The 16,127-nt window shown below is 39.2% G+C and overlaps 1 protein-coding gene across 3 annotated transcripts in view; it reads left to right on the forward strand.

Moving 5' to 3' along the window:
• Positions 1-493: 493 nt before the first annotated feature.
• Positions 494-16,127, forward strand: part of LOC102453110 (NAD(P) transhydrogenase, mitochondrial-like) — a 90,323-nt gene continuing 74,689 nt past the window's right edge. The window contains exons 1-3 of one of the 3 annotated variants that reach the window (XM_025190703.2): positions 494-592; positions 849-952; positions 4,692-4,888. In XM_025190703.2, the coding sequence (XP_025046488.2) occupies positions 509-592; positions 849-952; positions 4,692-4,888 (385 nt within the window). In that variant the 5' untranslated portion in view covers positions 494-508. Of the gene's footprint in view, positions 593-842; positions 953-3,599; positions 3,737-4,691; positions 4,889-16,127 lie in introns of those variants that run through there. The other 2 variants (XM_006135049.4, XM_075897170.1) reach the window with 2 other exon arrangements.

Consider the following 16,127-nt stretch of genomic DNA (forward strand, 5'->3'; position numbering starts at 1 on the left):
CTCTTCCTACACAAAGCCCAAATGAATTTAGTAATAAGCCATGGGTGATGCTTACTATGCACAGTTTTAAAGCTTGTTTTTAACCCCCAGATGGACACATTTCACTTGTTGAGTGAAGTGAGCTCTTTCTATAGTCTGTAATCATTATGTATAGTTTTGAGAGCTATGAGAACTTTGCTGGAATGTTGCTGCCATTATAAAAACTGCAGAAATATTCTGTTGAAATGGTACAAAACATTATATCTTATATCGACTGGAAGAATCTCAAAGTGTCCACACACCTATTGCAAAGCAAAATGTCGGTGTGATCGGTGATCAAAGTTGTGTGGAACAAGACAAAGAGCTTTCCCTGCTATCACTGAGGAGGGTTTCTATGTGGAGAAGCTTTGCTTCCCCAGATCACTCCCCTTTACTGTAACCACAGGTCTGATTGTGTCTTACAGGGTGACGCTTGAACAAAAGGCAAAGAAGCAAGACAGACAAAGTATAAGAATTATGAGCCAACATCATGGTGGTAGTGCAGGGAGCTCACAAAACAATGTCTCTTTATTTTCCAAAGAAGTTAGGTCCTGGGACAGAGGTGCCATGGCATGTAAGTACCCAAGACTACTGTCCCCTACTGTGTTTACAGGGACAATGCTGTGGGACTGGGTGTTAGGTTAGTTACTGAAGGTTGCAGTCTGCAACTGTTGCAGGGAGGTTTGGAAATGTCAGGCCTATTGGGAGGCTGCCAGGAATCCCCCTGTGTTTCACTTTGAGAGTCTTCATGTTCCCAGTGCCAAATTTAATGTGCCTTCAGATCACATGGTGCCTATTTATAGACTATACAAATGTACTTGTGCCCACAGCAGCAAGCTGTTGATGTGAAGGTCACTGACTGTCAGCTTCCCTCCTGGCCTGTCCTTTGTATTTCATGGAGGGCAGAACTCACTCCTAAGGACACCAGTCTCAGGTTAGTCTTACCTTAGTCTTCCTTTTCTTTCTTCAACATGTCCCAGGTTTGGCTGCTATAACACTGTCAACTTTTTTCATGGGAGGGAAAAGGCCTTCTTTAAAGGCCAGGACTGCTGTGTCAGTGCAAGTGAGATTTTCAGTGTCTCCTTCAAACTCACAGCAAAACCCTTCAGCCCCAAAGTGCCCCCACACGTATGTCTTTAAAACTACTCCCTAAATGAAGGCATTTCCTTCCCATTGTGTGAGATGTGGCAAGAATAAAACTACCTATCAAAATCAGGAGCCACAATACAGTCTACTAGAGCATGAATACAAGGTTTCTATATACTAGGCCTGTGTTCCATCCAAGTTACCCTGTTGTAAACCAAGAGACCCATCACTGAAATAAATGGTGCAAACCCCGAGTAAAGGAAATTACAATCAGGCTTTGTAAACTAATCCCAGCCAGGCTTATAAATCTCCTGCAGGTCTTAAGACTTCCACAGAACAGTTGTGGGAGACCTTCTGGGGGTTTTTCATATAAGGATGTTAATACCTAGGAGCTGCAGCTATCGGTATTATGCTGAAAATGCAAAAGGAAAAAGGTACCAAACTCTGCCACATCAAGCAGTTTGCTGTGTGTTAGATACATTTGGTAAAGCTTTGTGCAAACTTTCAGATGAATTACAAGTTGTATTTCCTTCAGTCATTTGAATCAGTGTTGTCTGCTACAGTATTGGAGGGTACGTTCTAAATCTAGAGTTGATTTTTAGCTGAAAACAAAGATTTTTCTATTTGGCATGCAGAGCTGAATGTAGGGTACCAAATATGTTTTGTGTCAAATCTGAGAGTTTTACTAGGTCGATAGTTTCCTATGCTGGGAGGGCTGAAGCACAAAGATGCCTGTCAATTTAGCAATATCCCTTATCTATAAATAGTTGGGTTTCTGTTTGGCTGTATTTTTTTTTGTTAATTATATTATTATTTTATCAGGAAAAGGACAAATAGGTCTTTGAGCGAGGAAATTAATTTCCAGAATAAATAAGTAAAAAGTCTCAGAGAGGTCTCCATGTTAGTCTGTAGCTTTAAAAACAACAAATAGCCCCATGGTACCTTAGAGTCTATATATTAGTTAGTCTCTAAGGTGCCACAGGACTATTCGTTTTTAAAGTTACAGACTAACATGGTTACCCCTCTGAGACTTAAGTAGGAAGTAGAAATTCTGTTAAAGATTCAGCCTGGGTCAAGAGGCCTGATGTAAAGGGATGGGAGCCAGGAAATCCTATCTTGTAATCCCTTTTTAGTACTACCTCTCTTTGGGACTTTAGCCCCAAGAAGCTTAGCACTTCTGCCTCATTGAGCCCACACGTAAAATGGGCATAATGTTTACTGCAGGAATGTTGCGAGAACCTATCACTTTATTTTTTTTGTAGTGTTTTGAAAATGTAGAGCTCTGTGTATAAACACTAAGCAGAGGTGGACCCAAGCTATAAGTCTGAGATGCCAATTTATATTTCCAGTTTGTTCAGCTCCAAGATTTTTGGCTTGCAAATCTTGAAATAAACAGTGTTTATGCTGGTTTATGGTTTTTGGAATCAGTGTTACAGCTAATTGGAATGTCTATTTTAAATAAAAGTTTCATATTTAACATTGCTTGTTTAGTGACCTCAGAAGAAGGATATCATGAAAAATTAACTTTAATACATGATTTATGTATAATTTAACAAATTAAGTTTGAGACATATATGCTGATCATAACCTACAGATAGACTGGGACATATATATAATTCTCCAAAAAGTTAGGCCACCTTTGCAAAAAAGATTTGCCTATAAACAAACGGTCTATCATAAAGTCCCTAAGTTTCCAACTCTGCATTTTCAGGATAGTGGGTTATGTGGTTAATTAATCTTAGCAATTAACATTATTTCCCCATGTAATTGCATACAGTATGTGTTAGTAGTAGAAGAAACAGTAATTACTGGGCAGTAACCACTACTTTCAATATTTTTTTCATTACTGAGAGCTGCTGGCCTGCATTATGGACTAATGTCCTGTACAATTTAATTTAATTTAATTTCAGCCTGACTGAACTTGGTAAACCACTGGAGAAACAGAAGTATATAATGGAAACACATCCCAGTCTTAGCTTCATTCTCTTCCGCTTATGCAGGGAATGAAAGAGCCTGTGGTGAAGACAAGGGAAATATTTGTCCAATAAGAGGAAAAGGGACTGAAATTCTTTAGAACCTAGCATGTGCTCTGGGGTATATTGATTAGATTGCTTGCTGGTTGGGAATGATTACTCTGAAGCTGAAGTGAGAAAGGGGAAGGTTGGTGCTTTTATTCATATGTCCACCTACTGTGGTTGACTAAAGTAAAGCCACAATTCAGATGGGGGAGTTGTGATGGAATGGGGGTTCTTCCCTTCTTTCTCATCCCCAAAGAATATGCTAACTCTAGCAACTTTATCATAAGTTGCACAATATTTGTTCCCCCCCCCCTTAAAGCCTCAACTCCACGAGAATCTCAGCTTTTATTTAAAAAAGGATTCTAACCCTCATGGCTGCAGAGAAAAGCTTGAAAAACCTTGCAATTTTTTTTAAGGTCAATATCCTGATTTTTGGGGCTGACTCATTATATTTTTTTATTCCTTGGGGTTGACTAGTAGTGCTCTGACACACCATCAATGAAGGGAAGCATCCCCCCTAGTCTTTCATCCAGAGAATGGGGATCAGTTTCAAAGGAGAGCCTGGGATGGAATATTTGAGACAGAGAATACAAAACACCGAACCTTATGTTGTGGTGAGTAGGAATTCTGGGACTGAAGGTATGTGCAGTGAGTTTCTAGCAATGTGCCACCCACTGGACTTCCCATTTTGAACCTGATTTTTTTTTCCCTTCTATTATGTCTTCCCAGCACTGAACACTAAAGACACCTTACTGATATCTTACTGTTTGCCCTAACTCTGTATCTGGGATTTGTTTTCGTTTCTGACAGTTGCCAAATAAAGTAAAACAATGACAAAATATTTGCTTTTAAACTGATTAAAATGGCCCAGATAAAAAAGACAGTGTAAGTCTGATGAACGTGTGTGAGTGTCATGGACCATGTGTAGCCATGATGTCAGTAAACTGGTATTTGAAGGGGAAGGATTTTTAAAGAGATAGCAGTGATCTATGGACTGCGCAGCCAGGACACTTTGCCAGCTATGTTCTAACTTCTATTATTGAGATTTTATTTTCATGTAGCACTATGTTGCTTGAGTATGGAACTCATTGTTTTACTTCCCTATTATGTCTCTCAGAAATTCAGTTAGTAAGCAGTCCTCAATAAAAAGCAGAAACCTCTTTGGTATGAAAAGGTTGCACATTCCAGTCTGGCCGTGTAAGGTTTTTGAGCAGTCTGAGTAAACTCCTGTTGGAAATAAAGTTGGAAATAAAGTAATTATACTAGATGGTGGAATTAAATGTCAGGGCAATTTAGTTCATGCTTGTGCCAAATTTGTGATTTTGAACGTAACTCAAGTGTGGCAGGTTCGGTGACCTGGAAAAGCACCCTGGAAAGTCATCAACTTTCAATTCCACAGGCATCACCTGATGTAAAGGTCTTGTACTCATTCTACAGTGTAATATTAAAGGTATATTACGGAGTTTTCTAAATGGAGTGATCTTTGTAAACTATGCAGGTTTGGGCTGAGTTAATGAAGCAACTTGGTTTCAATAAGGCTTGGTTTCAATAAGGCTTTTATATCAACAGGGCAACTGGACCACCATCAAGGGCACAGAGGAGTGTTCTGTTCCCAGAATTCGCTGGGATGGCTGGGCTAGTGAGGTGTATCACCAGTTGCTCAGTGCCCTTGTTCCACAGTGTAAATTCTAGGACGCTGCGGCCATCAACAGGACAACGTTCATTTAGAACTTTCCAAATCTTGTGGAATCAACAGACAGCAAAAGGTACAATATGTATGTGATCTGACTGTACATAACTGTTGTCATGCTGTAGTTTTATTTTTAAATGGATCATAATGTTGTGGAGGCTCATTTACTGTCACCGAGGTAATCTGGAAGTCAGTGTCAGATATCACAGAAAAATCTCAACAGGCCTTAAACCTTCAAAGCCAATGTCCATGTACTCCACATGGTTAATTAGATATTTTAATTTCTTTCGGACTTTTTATAACAATAGTGTATTTTTACAAATGCAAATCACTATTTCATTCACTCAAATGTTAAACTGGCTCTTAATATGAAAAGAGTTAGTGCTGGGTTTTTAAATTATTAATAGAAAGATACAGGATTCATCTCTGATCTCAACTAGGTTGACTTACTCCAATATGAAATGGACAAGAATTTGACCTATTGAGGCAGACGTTTAGGCTCAAGAGTTCACTGAGCTTCAGAAATTTTTTTTCAAATTGTAGAAGTTCATCCATCCATCCATTGCCAGTAGTTAAGTGTATGCTGTTCAGAATAATATTTGTGTTAATTTTTTAACTCACTGGATTTCCAATGACTTGCCAAGTTAAGTTTTTCTGGGTTATTGCTGGTCAGTTGCCAAGTACCATTAATGCTAAAAGTGATCTAAAGAAGCCAGCAGGTAACATTCCTTTTGCACAGGACTCTGTAAGCATGGCCTCAGAGTGAAAAAGATTCACTGTTGACAAAGGACTAAAATTCTGCTCCCAGTGATAAAACCTCAGTGCTGTCAATGCCACAGGATCAAGGCCTGAACAATAACTTTAAAACCTTTTAATTAAATATCTGCAGCAGACAGTTGAGAGATAAGGCAAAAGAACATGCATGCATGTGTGTTTAGGCTCCAGGTTTATATTTGCATATCTCCATTTTCATAGCTACATAGGGAAAAGAGGAATTCCTCAGTGGGCTGGCACAGTGGGAGGGCTGGTCTTTTGATAGGATTTTAGTTCCTGGGTGGTGGAGAGGGCCTCATTTTCAATATTCTTCAGGCCATGAAAAAGGAAAAGCTTGTAAAGAAATCATACATATCAGTAACAGCTCTATGTACAGGAATGAGGGGGGCCAAAGGAGGCAACTGTTCTGGAGCCCAGTAATTCAAAAGGACCCAGACTCCAGCAGCTGCCTCTAGAACAGAAGTTCTCTGCTGCTTTCCTGCCTTGACTAGCGGTCTGGCAAATCTGTTGGCCCCACTGACCAATAATGGGAGATTCTGGTTGATCTGAGTTTATCCCAATACCAAAATATTTGGATTTATAGCGATTCCTTCAAAAATCAAATTCACAGTCCCAATGATAAGATTATGAAATTAATCTGCAGCATATTAATTATAATAAAGAGCCTGGAGTAGTGTTATATTGCTTTATAGAAAGCAAGCTGATGTTGTTTATTTTATGGTATGGGGAAAATTACCAAATACTGATCTATTTTCAGAAGATGAGGACTCTAATAGTGTGTTTAAATTAATGGAGGATAGATCCATCAATGCTTATTAGCCAAAATGGTTATGAATGGTGTCCCTAGCCTCTGTCAAACAGGGGAGGAATCACTTGATGATTTCCTGTTCTGTTCATTCCATCTGGGGCACCTGGCATTGGTCACTGTTGTTAAATGATGGGCATTTGGCAGGCTCTGAAGTTTTACATTGTATTGTTTCTGTGTGCAGTTATGTAACAACAACAACAAAAATTCTACATTTGTAAATTTCCAGAACAAAGAGATTAGCCTACATTATTTATATAAGGTGAATTGAAAAATACTATTTTTAATCCCTTTTAAAGTGCAAATAAATAGAAATAATATACTTTGATTTCAGTTACAACATAGAATATAGTACATATGAAAATATAGAAAACATTTAACATAGAAAATATTTAATACATTTCAATTGTTAAACAGTGATTAAAGCTGCAATTAATCATGATTAATTTTTAAGTTTTTGATTAATTTGTATAACTGATCGCATTAGTTAACTGTTTAATTGACAGCTCTAGTTTAGACAAATAAATTGAGCTGGATGTGTGGGTCTCTGTTTGGGAAAGGGGATATACCCTCTTTTTTTCCCCCAATTTTTATAGCTCAAAGAAATTGTTGATAAATTACTGTGTAAGTAATATTTGACTATGGGTAAGATCTAGCATATATTTTTCTACTAGGGAGACATTCTGTTAGATGGGTTTTGGGGAAAGAAGAACATACTTGTACACGTGGTGGTTTTGCTTAGGAATTAGAAGGTTTGTGGAGGAAAAATTCATTTTATGACAGAATGCCAGCTTTGTAGAAACCCTTTGACCTGCTTATTTAGTGCTCCAGTAAAGGCTCTACCTTTTAAACAGATCAATAAATTAATTTCTTTTCTATCATAACCAGCTAGACTTTATATTGCATATTATGGCGAAAATGTGATAACTCCTGTGGAACTTCAGTATAGGAAAATATGGACTGTGCTTATAAAGGAAAGACTTTCACACTAAAGTATGATGCACACAAGACAGCATAGGTATTCTGAAATTTGATCACCCTATTAGCATATTCAGAAAAGAAGGGTTCTTGAGCCAGCAGGCCAGAATCTTTAGTCAGGTTTTTTAATATTATCCTGATCCTGAAGTAATAAAATATGATGAAGTATGATAATATTTTATTGTAATTTTGACTTAATACAAAGTTTCTAACCCTTCCCCCCCCCCAATTTCCAGGTGATTAAAATATGATCTGGTTTGGGTTCATATACAAATGACTCCTATCTTTATTGTGATAAAGATCAAAATCAAATCAAAATACCAGATCCTAACACATCCCCAGTTAATGCCATATTTAATTTTTCAGCCTCTTGGTTCTCTGTCTCAAGTGTTTTTAAGGGGCTCTAATGAGGGATAGGAGGTGATCCACAAAGTTGGACAGATAATGAAAATTTTGGAGAATCACTTTGTAGACCCACCTCAGTCTTTATCTTTTCCTCTTCTCTCTGTCTGTTTTTGACAGTTAACTCCTTGACTCACTTCTGTTCTATATGAAGTTTTCCAGGTGAATGACTATGACCCATTGATATACTGCTACAGTATTTTTTTAAAAACTAGCTGTGATAACAAAGATCAATCTTCAAGATGCTTCTATTTTTCACCATTATTTTCTGAATCTGACTTATCTGTAACCTGTTCAGATTTTATGGACAGGCAGAGATCTTGGCATTCTGAGCTCTATTGAGGCTGCTTTGTACCCCAACACTGGTACAGAGTGACCCTAAATCTGTCCACAGGAGGATCATCACAGGGCAGGTAGAACTGGCATAGGGATTCCACACAAGTAGCACAAAGCAGCCTTTGTTTCTCTGTCTTGCATTGCACTTTAAGCGCCTCATTTGTAGCTTAGGACTTGAAACAGAACTGTCTAAATCTTGCAGTATATTTTCTTTGTGAATCATTTTGATGATACTGTGATATTCCAGGAATCTTTCCTTCATGTATAACAGTTGGGTTATACTTTGAATTGTCAAGTATTTCTCAACTGCAAATCCACTGCATTTCCAAACAATCTTTTTGTGATTAAGTTCATCTTCAAGTTTACTTTTCTTTGCTTATATTATCCTGTTGGGCAATCACTCTTTGGAACACAATACAATAAATCTAAACTACTGTTCCTGTAAGGGTAAATGAAACAATCTTTATTATGCCATTGTTGCTGTATAGCCATGCTGGCATCATTTCAATATGTAAAGTGAGAAAACACAATGCGCCCGGATCAAAAACATGGAAAGCATGTTGTTCTGAGTGAGCGTTTGGGCAATATCTTGTATTCAGAATGCTCAGAGTATGCAGAAAGCCAAGTAAAACACAAATACTGAAAGACTTCATATTAAAGGAAGCATCTTAGCCAAGTGTATGACTGTATTCGTGTGAAGAGTCCCACACAGATCACCAGGGCTGTTTGTATTCATAAAGATAAGTGTATCTATAGGTAGTAGCAGGATCTGACCCTGAATGGGACCTCCTAGGAGCTACTGTAATAAAACTATGAATAAAAGTGAGAGAGGAAAGCCTTTTCAAATAGGCAAAATGTGCTTTCAACCATATTTGCCTTGATACTTCGGTGTCCCATTGCCTAAAGTTAGCTCTGTCTATCCTACTCAGGCCAGGTCTACACTGGTGGAGAAAATAGATGCAAGATACATAACTCCAGGTATGTGACTTGCATAGCAGGAGTTGACATACCTTTTCTGGGGTGGTCCCACAGGAAGAAGTGAATGGGAGAAACTCTCTCATCGACGTCTCATACTCCTTGTAGTAGCAAGGAGTACTTTGGTTGACAAGGGCATCCTCAGCACTCCATTTATCGGGTCTATCCTTTACTTATCCTGTGTGGATAGGAATGGGTAATGTATGTAAACTACTGTAGACTTTATTTTTTCCCCCTTGAACATACACGTCAGGTCTGCTCCTGCTCCCTATGAAGGCAATGACAAAACTCACAAAAGATTTCAGTAAATACCCACTTTTCAGACATCCAAGAAAGGATAATCTCTGCCCTGAGAAGTTCAGTGTCAGAAGACAGAAAGACAAAGAGATTAGGGAAAGAGCAGCAACAGATGCAGGGGTGGTTTATACATCTCTTCATTCTAGCTGAACCTGGATATCCAACAGTCTACCAAGTTAATGCCAGCGTAACACAGTGAGGGTGCTGTCATTAACAAATATCAAAAATATATGCTAATGAAGCTAAATCAAAATTTGCGCTTCAGCATTTTAAACATAAGGAAAAATTGATGGAGGCCCCACATATGGCAGGTTTCTCCAAGAAAAGCAATAAATAGTATGCCGGTCCATTGACTGCAATAGGGTTAGGATTTTATCCAATTTCTTTTAAATACCTTCCTAGTGTATTACATCTTTATTGCAACTGAAAGAATGTCAACAAACTACAAACTTTCTCCCTTTATGCTGTTTGTTTGCTTTCTGCAGTTCTGTCTAGGTAATGAAATTGCTCTGTGTAGTTTTGTTTGAACTCATTTTCACTTTCTGATTGCCATGCATTAGATCAAGGGTTTTAAGTTTGGTTTCACAAACCCTAGAAAAGAATCTGTAAATAACCAATCTGTTTTTAAAATGTATATTAAAGCAAATTATGAAAAATATGTGTGTTTTTCCACAAAACCCAAATATTGGTCCTAAACTAAATTGACAGGGTCACTTGAAAATATGAGATGACATAAGGATATAGTTTAAAATTATGCTAATTACATCCAGACTCAGTGGGGCTGTGGAAAATTTTAATTTTCTGGAGAAGGGTTTGGTTTGGATGGCCCAAATGTTAGTTGCAAAAGACTGTAACCCCTTTAAGCGATTGAGTGAAGAATTTATATTGGAAAGGAGGGGATTTTATGTGTGTTTAGAATGAAGCCATGATCTAAATAATAAGTTCTGTATGGAATAAAATAATAGAGCCTGTGTGGTGTCTTTACAAGAGAATGAATGGATGTATAGATGAAAATATCTACTAAAAAGCAAATACGCTAGCTTAACAATATATGTGCATTGCAGATCAAATGCAGATGGGGAAGAGAGCTTAGAGGAGGTTTTAACAATGACAGATTGGCAAAGGCGATTTTTCCGTGATTTACAGTTATCTGTCCTCTCCATCCTGATGGAAGAATTTTCTGTACGCTAAATACACCATAACAATAAGTTAAATACGCCCTTCACTGATATCCCCCTAGAAGAGAATGTAATCTGATAGCTAATCACACACACACACACACATTATTGCCCATTGTCTTGTGAGTTTGTAAACATGGCTTGAGCCAAGATGTACAGGTATAGAAAGAAATTTTATTGTGAAGACATATTCTACTCCTCGTTAGCATGGGTTTAAAGAAAAGATTAAAACTTTCTTAATTGCACCTAAGAAATATGTAACTATTAAGTGTGGAACTAAAGCCCACAGTGTGCATTCTGGTTAATACTGTAAAAGAGATTCTTAGCCAGGTCATTTTTTGCATACAAGTAGAGCTGTACTTAGAAAGTTAGGTTCATAGAATACTCAAACTAAGACCTAATCACTGCAGAGTAGAGCAGAACAATTAGTTTTTGAGTCTCTCAAAACACTCCTATTAATGCATCCCCAAATGATGTTTGTTGCTTTTTGCAACAGTGTCACACTGTTGAGTAATATTAAGCTTGTGATCCACTATGACCCCTAGATCCCTTTCTGCAGTACTCTTCCTAGACTGTTATTTCCCATTTTCTATGCATGAAACTGATTGTTCCTTCCTAAGTGGTGTACTTTGGATTTGTCCTTATTAAACTTCATCCTATTTACCTCAGACCATTTCTCCAGATCGTTTTGAATTATGACCCTGTCGTCCAAAGCACTGCCCTCACAGCAGGATCAAGCACCATCTAGATCATCTCTTGCAGATGATTATCTAACTCAGTGTTTCTTAAACTTTTTAAGACCGAGGAACACGAAACAATATTTTTTTAATGCGGAACACCAAACGTTTTTTGTTTGTGGAACACCAAAGGCTTGCTATCATCTACATACTTTATAAGTGTACTCTCCATGTCATTATCTAAATTGCTGATGAAGATATTGAACAGAACTGGTCCTAAAATTTACCTCTGCAGAATCCCACTTGTTGTTATGGCCTTCCAGCATGTCTGTGAACCATTAATATCTACTCTCTGAGAATGGTTATCCAGCCAGTTTTGCACCCACTTTATAGTAGCACCATCTGGGTTGTATTTCCCTAGATTGTATTTATTGATAACAAGGTCATGTGAGACCATATGACATCTAAAGTCTAGGTATACCACATCTACCGCTTCCCCGTTATCAACAAGACTTGTTATCCTATCAAAGAAAGCTATCAGATTGGTTTGACATGATTTGTTCTTTACAAATGCATGCTGGCTGTTACCTGTCACCTTATTATCTTCCACATATTTACAGATGAATCCCTTAATTATTTGCTCCATTAACTTTTCTGGCACAGAAGTTAACCTGACTGGTTTGTAGTTTCTTGGGTTGTTCTTATTTCCCTTTTTTATATATGGGCACTATTTTTGCCCCTTTCCAGTCTTCTGGACTCTCTCCTGACTTTCAAAGATGATAGCTAATGGCTCAGATACCTTGAGTATTCCAGGATATCAGCTCCTTGAGTATTCTAGAATTTCATCAGGCCCTGGTGACCTGAAGGCATCTAACTTATCTAAGTAATTTTTAACTTGTTCTTTTCCTATTTTAACTTCTAAATCTACCCCATTTCCACTAGTATTTATTATGTTAGGCATTCAGTCACCACCAGTCACCTTGGTGAAAACCAAAAGAAAGGTTCCTATAGAGAACCTATGTGCAGGACAAATAACAAGTAAAAAATGAACCTCGTTATCCCACCAGTCCTAACTTAATACTGTGTATATCTTATGAAACTACTGGGGAGGATTATGTAGCAGCCACAGTATGTGCTGTGTATGAATAAGGGCTGTACCGAGTACTAAGGACAAATTCTCTTCTGCTGTTGCCTTATCAGTACTGGATGTATTTTGACAATCAAAAGGTAAAACTAACAACAGATTTTTGGGATACTATTATATAGCAACATGAGCTAAGTATGTCTGTAGCTATGCAGTGCAGTACAGATTAGATTGTGGTAGTTGTAGTTGCATTCATAAATCTCCAAAAGAAACTACCATTTCTGGGAAGACTCAGAGAATGTTTAGTATAAGCTATTTTCTTCTAATGCTGTGAAGGAGGGTTGATTTTTCTGAACCAAAAGTACTCCTTAAAGGGTTTCTGTTTTTTAACACTCAATAATTATTTTGTCATTTGTTGTAGTGAGTGCACTATGCATATTGCTACTCTGATCTGAGTTTCCATATATATGATGATGTATGCAGTACAGAATAACATGCCATTGAAAGAGCATGCGTGATGTGGCATAACACATTCAACTATACATTTTATCACAAAACGGCCATTGTAGCTTACTTTGTTTCATATTATTGGGGCTACGTCTACACTGCAGGCTTTTTGCACAAGAACTGTTTTGCGCAAGAGTTTCTGCGCAAAAATTCTTGCGCAAGAGCATGTCCATACTGCCATGTGCTTTTGTGCAAGAGTGTCTATGGCAGTGTGGACGCTCTCTTGCGCAAGAAAGCTCTGATGGCCATTTTAGCCATAGGTGTTTCTTGTGTAAGAAACCCCTGTTGCCCGTCCACACTGCCTTCTTGCGCAAGAGCTCTTGAGCAAGAGGGCTTATTCCTCGTGGGGAGAGGAATAACTCTTGTGCAAGAAGCCCTCTTTTCCAACACTTTACTGTAAATTTACTTGTGCAAGAACGCGCGTGCAGTGTAGATGCTCTGCAAGTTTTTGTGCAAGAACGGCTGTTCTTGTGCAAAAATACTGCAGTGTAGACATAGCCTTGGTGTATGTTATATTGCCCAGTAGCTTTAGGACCTTGGTCTGGCCTATTAGTTGTAAATTCGGCATCCTGAACCCCTCATTTCTGCCCCACCCCAGATGTTGTATCCCCTCCCACACCCCAACTCCCTGCCCTTCCATGGAGCCCCCTCCACACTTTGATTAGAGTTGCCAACTGTGACAAACTATTCAAGGAGATGTTTTTTCCGCAACATGACCCTGATGTCATTTTCTTAAAATATCCTATTCAGAGCTCCAGAATTGCTTTCAATAGTCACTAGGTGATTGATGCTGATTCTAGGAGACTCCAGGCCAATCCTGGAAATTGTCAGTCCTAACTCCAAACTGCTCTGGGCCACCCCCTATCTTGTAGCCTCTTCCTACACCCAAACCCCTCATTCAGCTCCACCCCAGAGCTTGCACCCATAGTCAGAGTCCTCACTCTTCCGCATCTCAAGCCCCGGCCAAGTGAAAATGAGCAAGTGAGACTGGCCCTGTTGGCTGAGAGAAACTCACTGGTCTGTTCTCATCAGGGAGCTGCTGCTGTTGCAGAGGGAAACGTGCCCCTCCCCGAGCCAGGCAGCTCTGTGTGTGGAGCCCTCAGCTGCTGGCTGGGTGGGGCTGATTAAGCAGTTGTGGGGCTGTGATGCCACACAGTTTAGAGGGAACCTTGGAGGGGGAGAGTGTATGATGGAGGGACTGGGGATGATGCAAGTGGGGGGTGAGACCTCAGAGAAAGCGCAAGGCAGGGGCAGGACAAGGGCATTTGTAATTCTGCAAATAGAAAATTTCCAACCCTTTTAAATGAGCAAATGCTTTGAGCAGTTGCTGAACTCTTGCTGTGTTAAGAACCCATCTACGGACTGGTTCAGCCAATAAGTGGCGTAGCCAATCAAGTAGCCTATTACAGGCCAGCTGTGCTCATTAAGTTGCCCAGAAACTGCTTCTTCTACAGGCCCTGTTTCCTTACACATTCAGTCTGTCCGCCCTAAGGCCTGGGATGTCTGTATAAATTCTCCCAATTTCTCTCTGTACACCTTTCCAATACTAAGAGCTGCACATGCACACAATGACATTTTCATACGTAAAGAATTTTTGTTCCAATGTATTTCATGGATAAATATTCTTTCACAAGATTGGACTCTACCACCTGTGTATGGCAATGGTAGGGCTGGAAAAACATAATCATAGCAAGCGTGTGAGCCACTTTGTGTATGTATTAGTGAACACCAGATTGAGATGAAATAACACCAAAATCAGAGAGAATATATTTTATTTGAATGCTAAATGGTTGTTCTTTTGAGAAATACCATATGTCCCCACTTTAGTCCCCACTCAGTAAATTCATTCTCTGATCAGTCTCTACATATATTTCATCTTTCATAGGAGGCTCTCTGAGGCGCAATGCCTCCTACACTGAAGCAGCTTACACACTGCCCCGTGGTCAAATGTGTGCCTAAAGACACCATCTAATCTCACTGGGCAAACTCACTGGACTCAGGTGAAGAAGATAGGGTCCTTTGAAGATTACCTTTTGTACCTTATTTATTTCCTATGGGCACGTCTACACTGCAACATTATTTTGAAATAACTAGTGTTATTCCGAAATAACTGAGTCCACGTCTACACAGCAAGCAGTTATTTTGAAATACTGTCAAAATACTGTCAAGCTGGAGGACTTCCTACTCTGACTCCTGTAACCCTCATTGTATAAGGAATAAGGGAAGTTGGAGGAAGAGCACTATTTCGAAATAAGTGCTGTATAGACACTCCCCATTTCAAAATAAGATAAGCAATTGACGTAGCTCAATTTGTGTAGCTTATTTTGAGTTAAGTCCTGCAGTCCAGACACATCCTAGGTGATACTAATTTAAACCAGGTCTGTGTTAGATTTTGGGGTTAGCTGTAATGATTCTCTCCTCTCTATGCATTCACAAACACTTCTGTTGTGTTCTTTATATATATATCATCCCATAGTGACTTGTGTGTGACTCAAATAGAAGGGTTTTTTTAAAATTAAATTTAAAAGGATATTTTCTGCTTCAATTTCAGGGCTTGGTCCTGCACATGTGCCACTGACCAAAGCTACTCACAGCTGTTTTCTTTTGTTTGGGTGGTTTTATAATTGTTCTCTGCTTGACTCAGGCTTTGCATTAATATTTTGTACACATCTTTTCAGCAAAATATTAGCTCAGCACTGTATAGGTTTGCTTAGAATGTTCTTACTAGAAATATCCTAGCTGAATGTGCCAGCTCTGTCTGGGGAACCTCATACAGAGTGCTGTCTGGTGCTGAACTGACAATGTACATCACCGGTGGGCAATAACCAGCCTGCAGACCAGACGCAGTTCACCAGGCTTAGCCCCTAGGGGGATGTTGGGGCTTTATTAACTGCTTGAAACTCTGCCAATGGAAGCTGCAGGAAGTGTAAAGGACTGGGATACCACTTCCTGCTGCTCCCATTGGCTGGGAGCTTCAAGTGGTCATATCTGCCAGGCACTAACCCTGGCGAGCCGTGTCTGGTGTATTGCCCACTCCTACGTACATGTAGGCAAACACATGTTTAAGTTTTTTGCATCTACATTAGTAATGGACAGCTTGCATATGGCCAGTTAGACTCTGGGGTCACAACGTTTCAGTGACTCGCCCCATATTAACCCCCTGTGAACCAGCGGGCATGTATGATCTGCTTTGATGCGAATTATGTGTAAGGAAGAGTTCTAGGCTGTAGAAATGCAACTGATGTAAGATGAAGAGGGATGGAGAAAGGGTTTTACTGCAGTCAACTAGCTTAGGACCACAA

This window comes from Pelodiscus sinensis, chromosome 14, assembly GCF_049634645.1.
Source record: "Pelodiscus sinensis isolate JC-2024 chromosome 14, ASM4963464v1, whole genome shotgun sequence".
NCBI classification, from domain to species: domain Eukaryota; kingdom Metazoa; phylum Chordata; order Testudines; family Trionychidae; genus Pelodiscus; species Pelodiscus sinensis.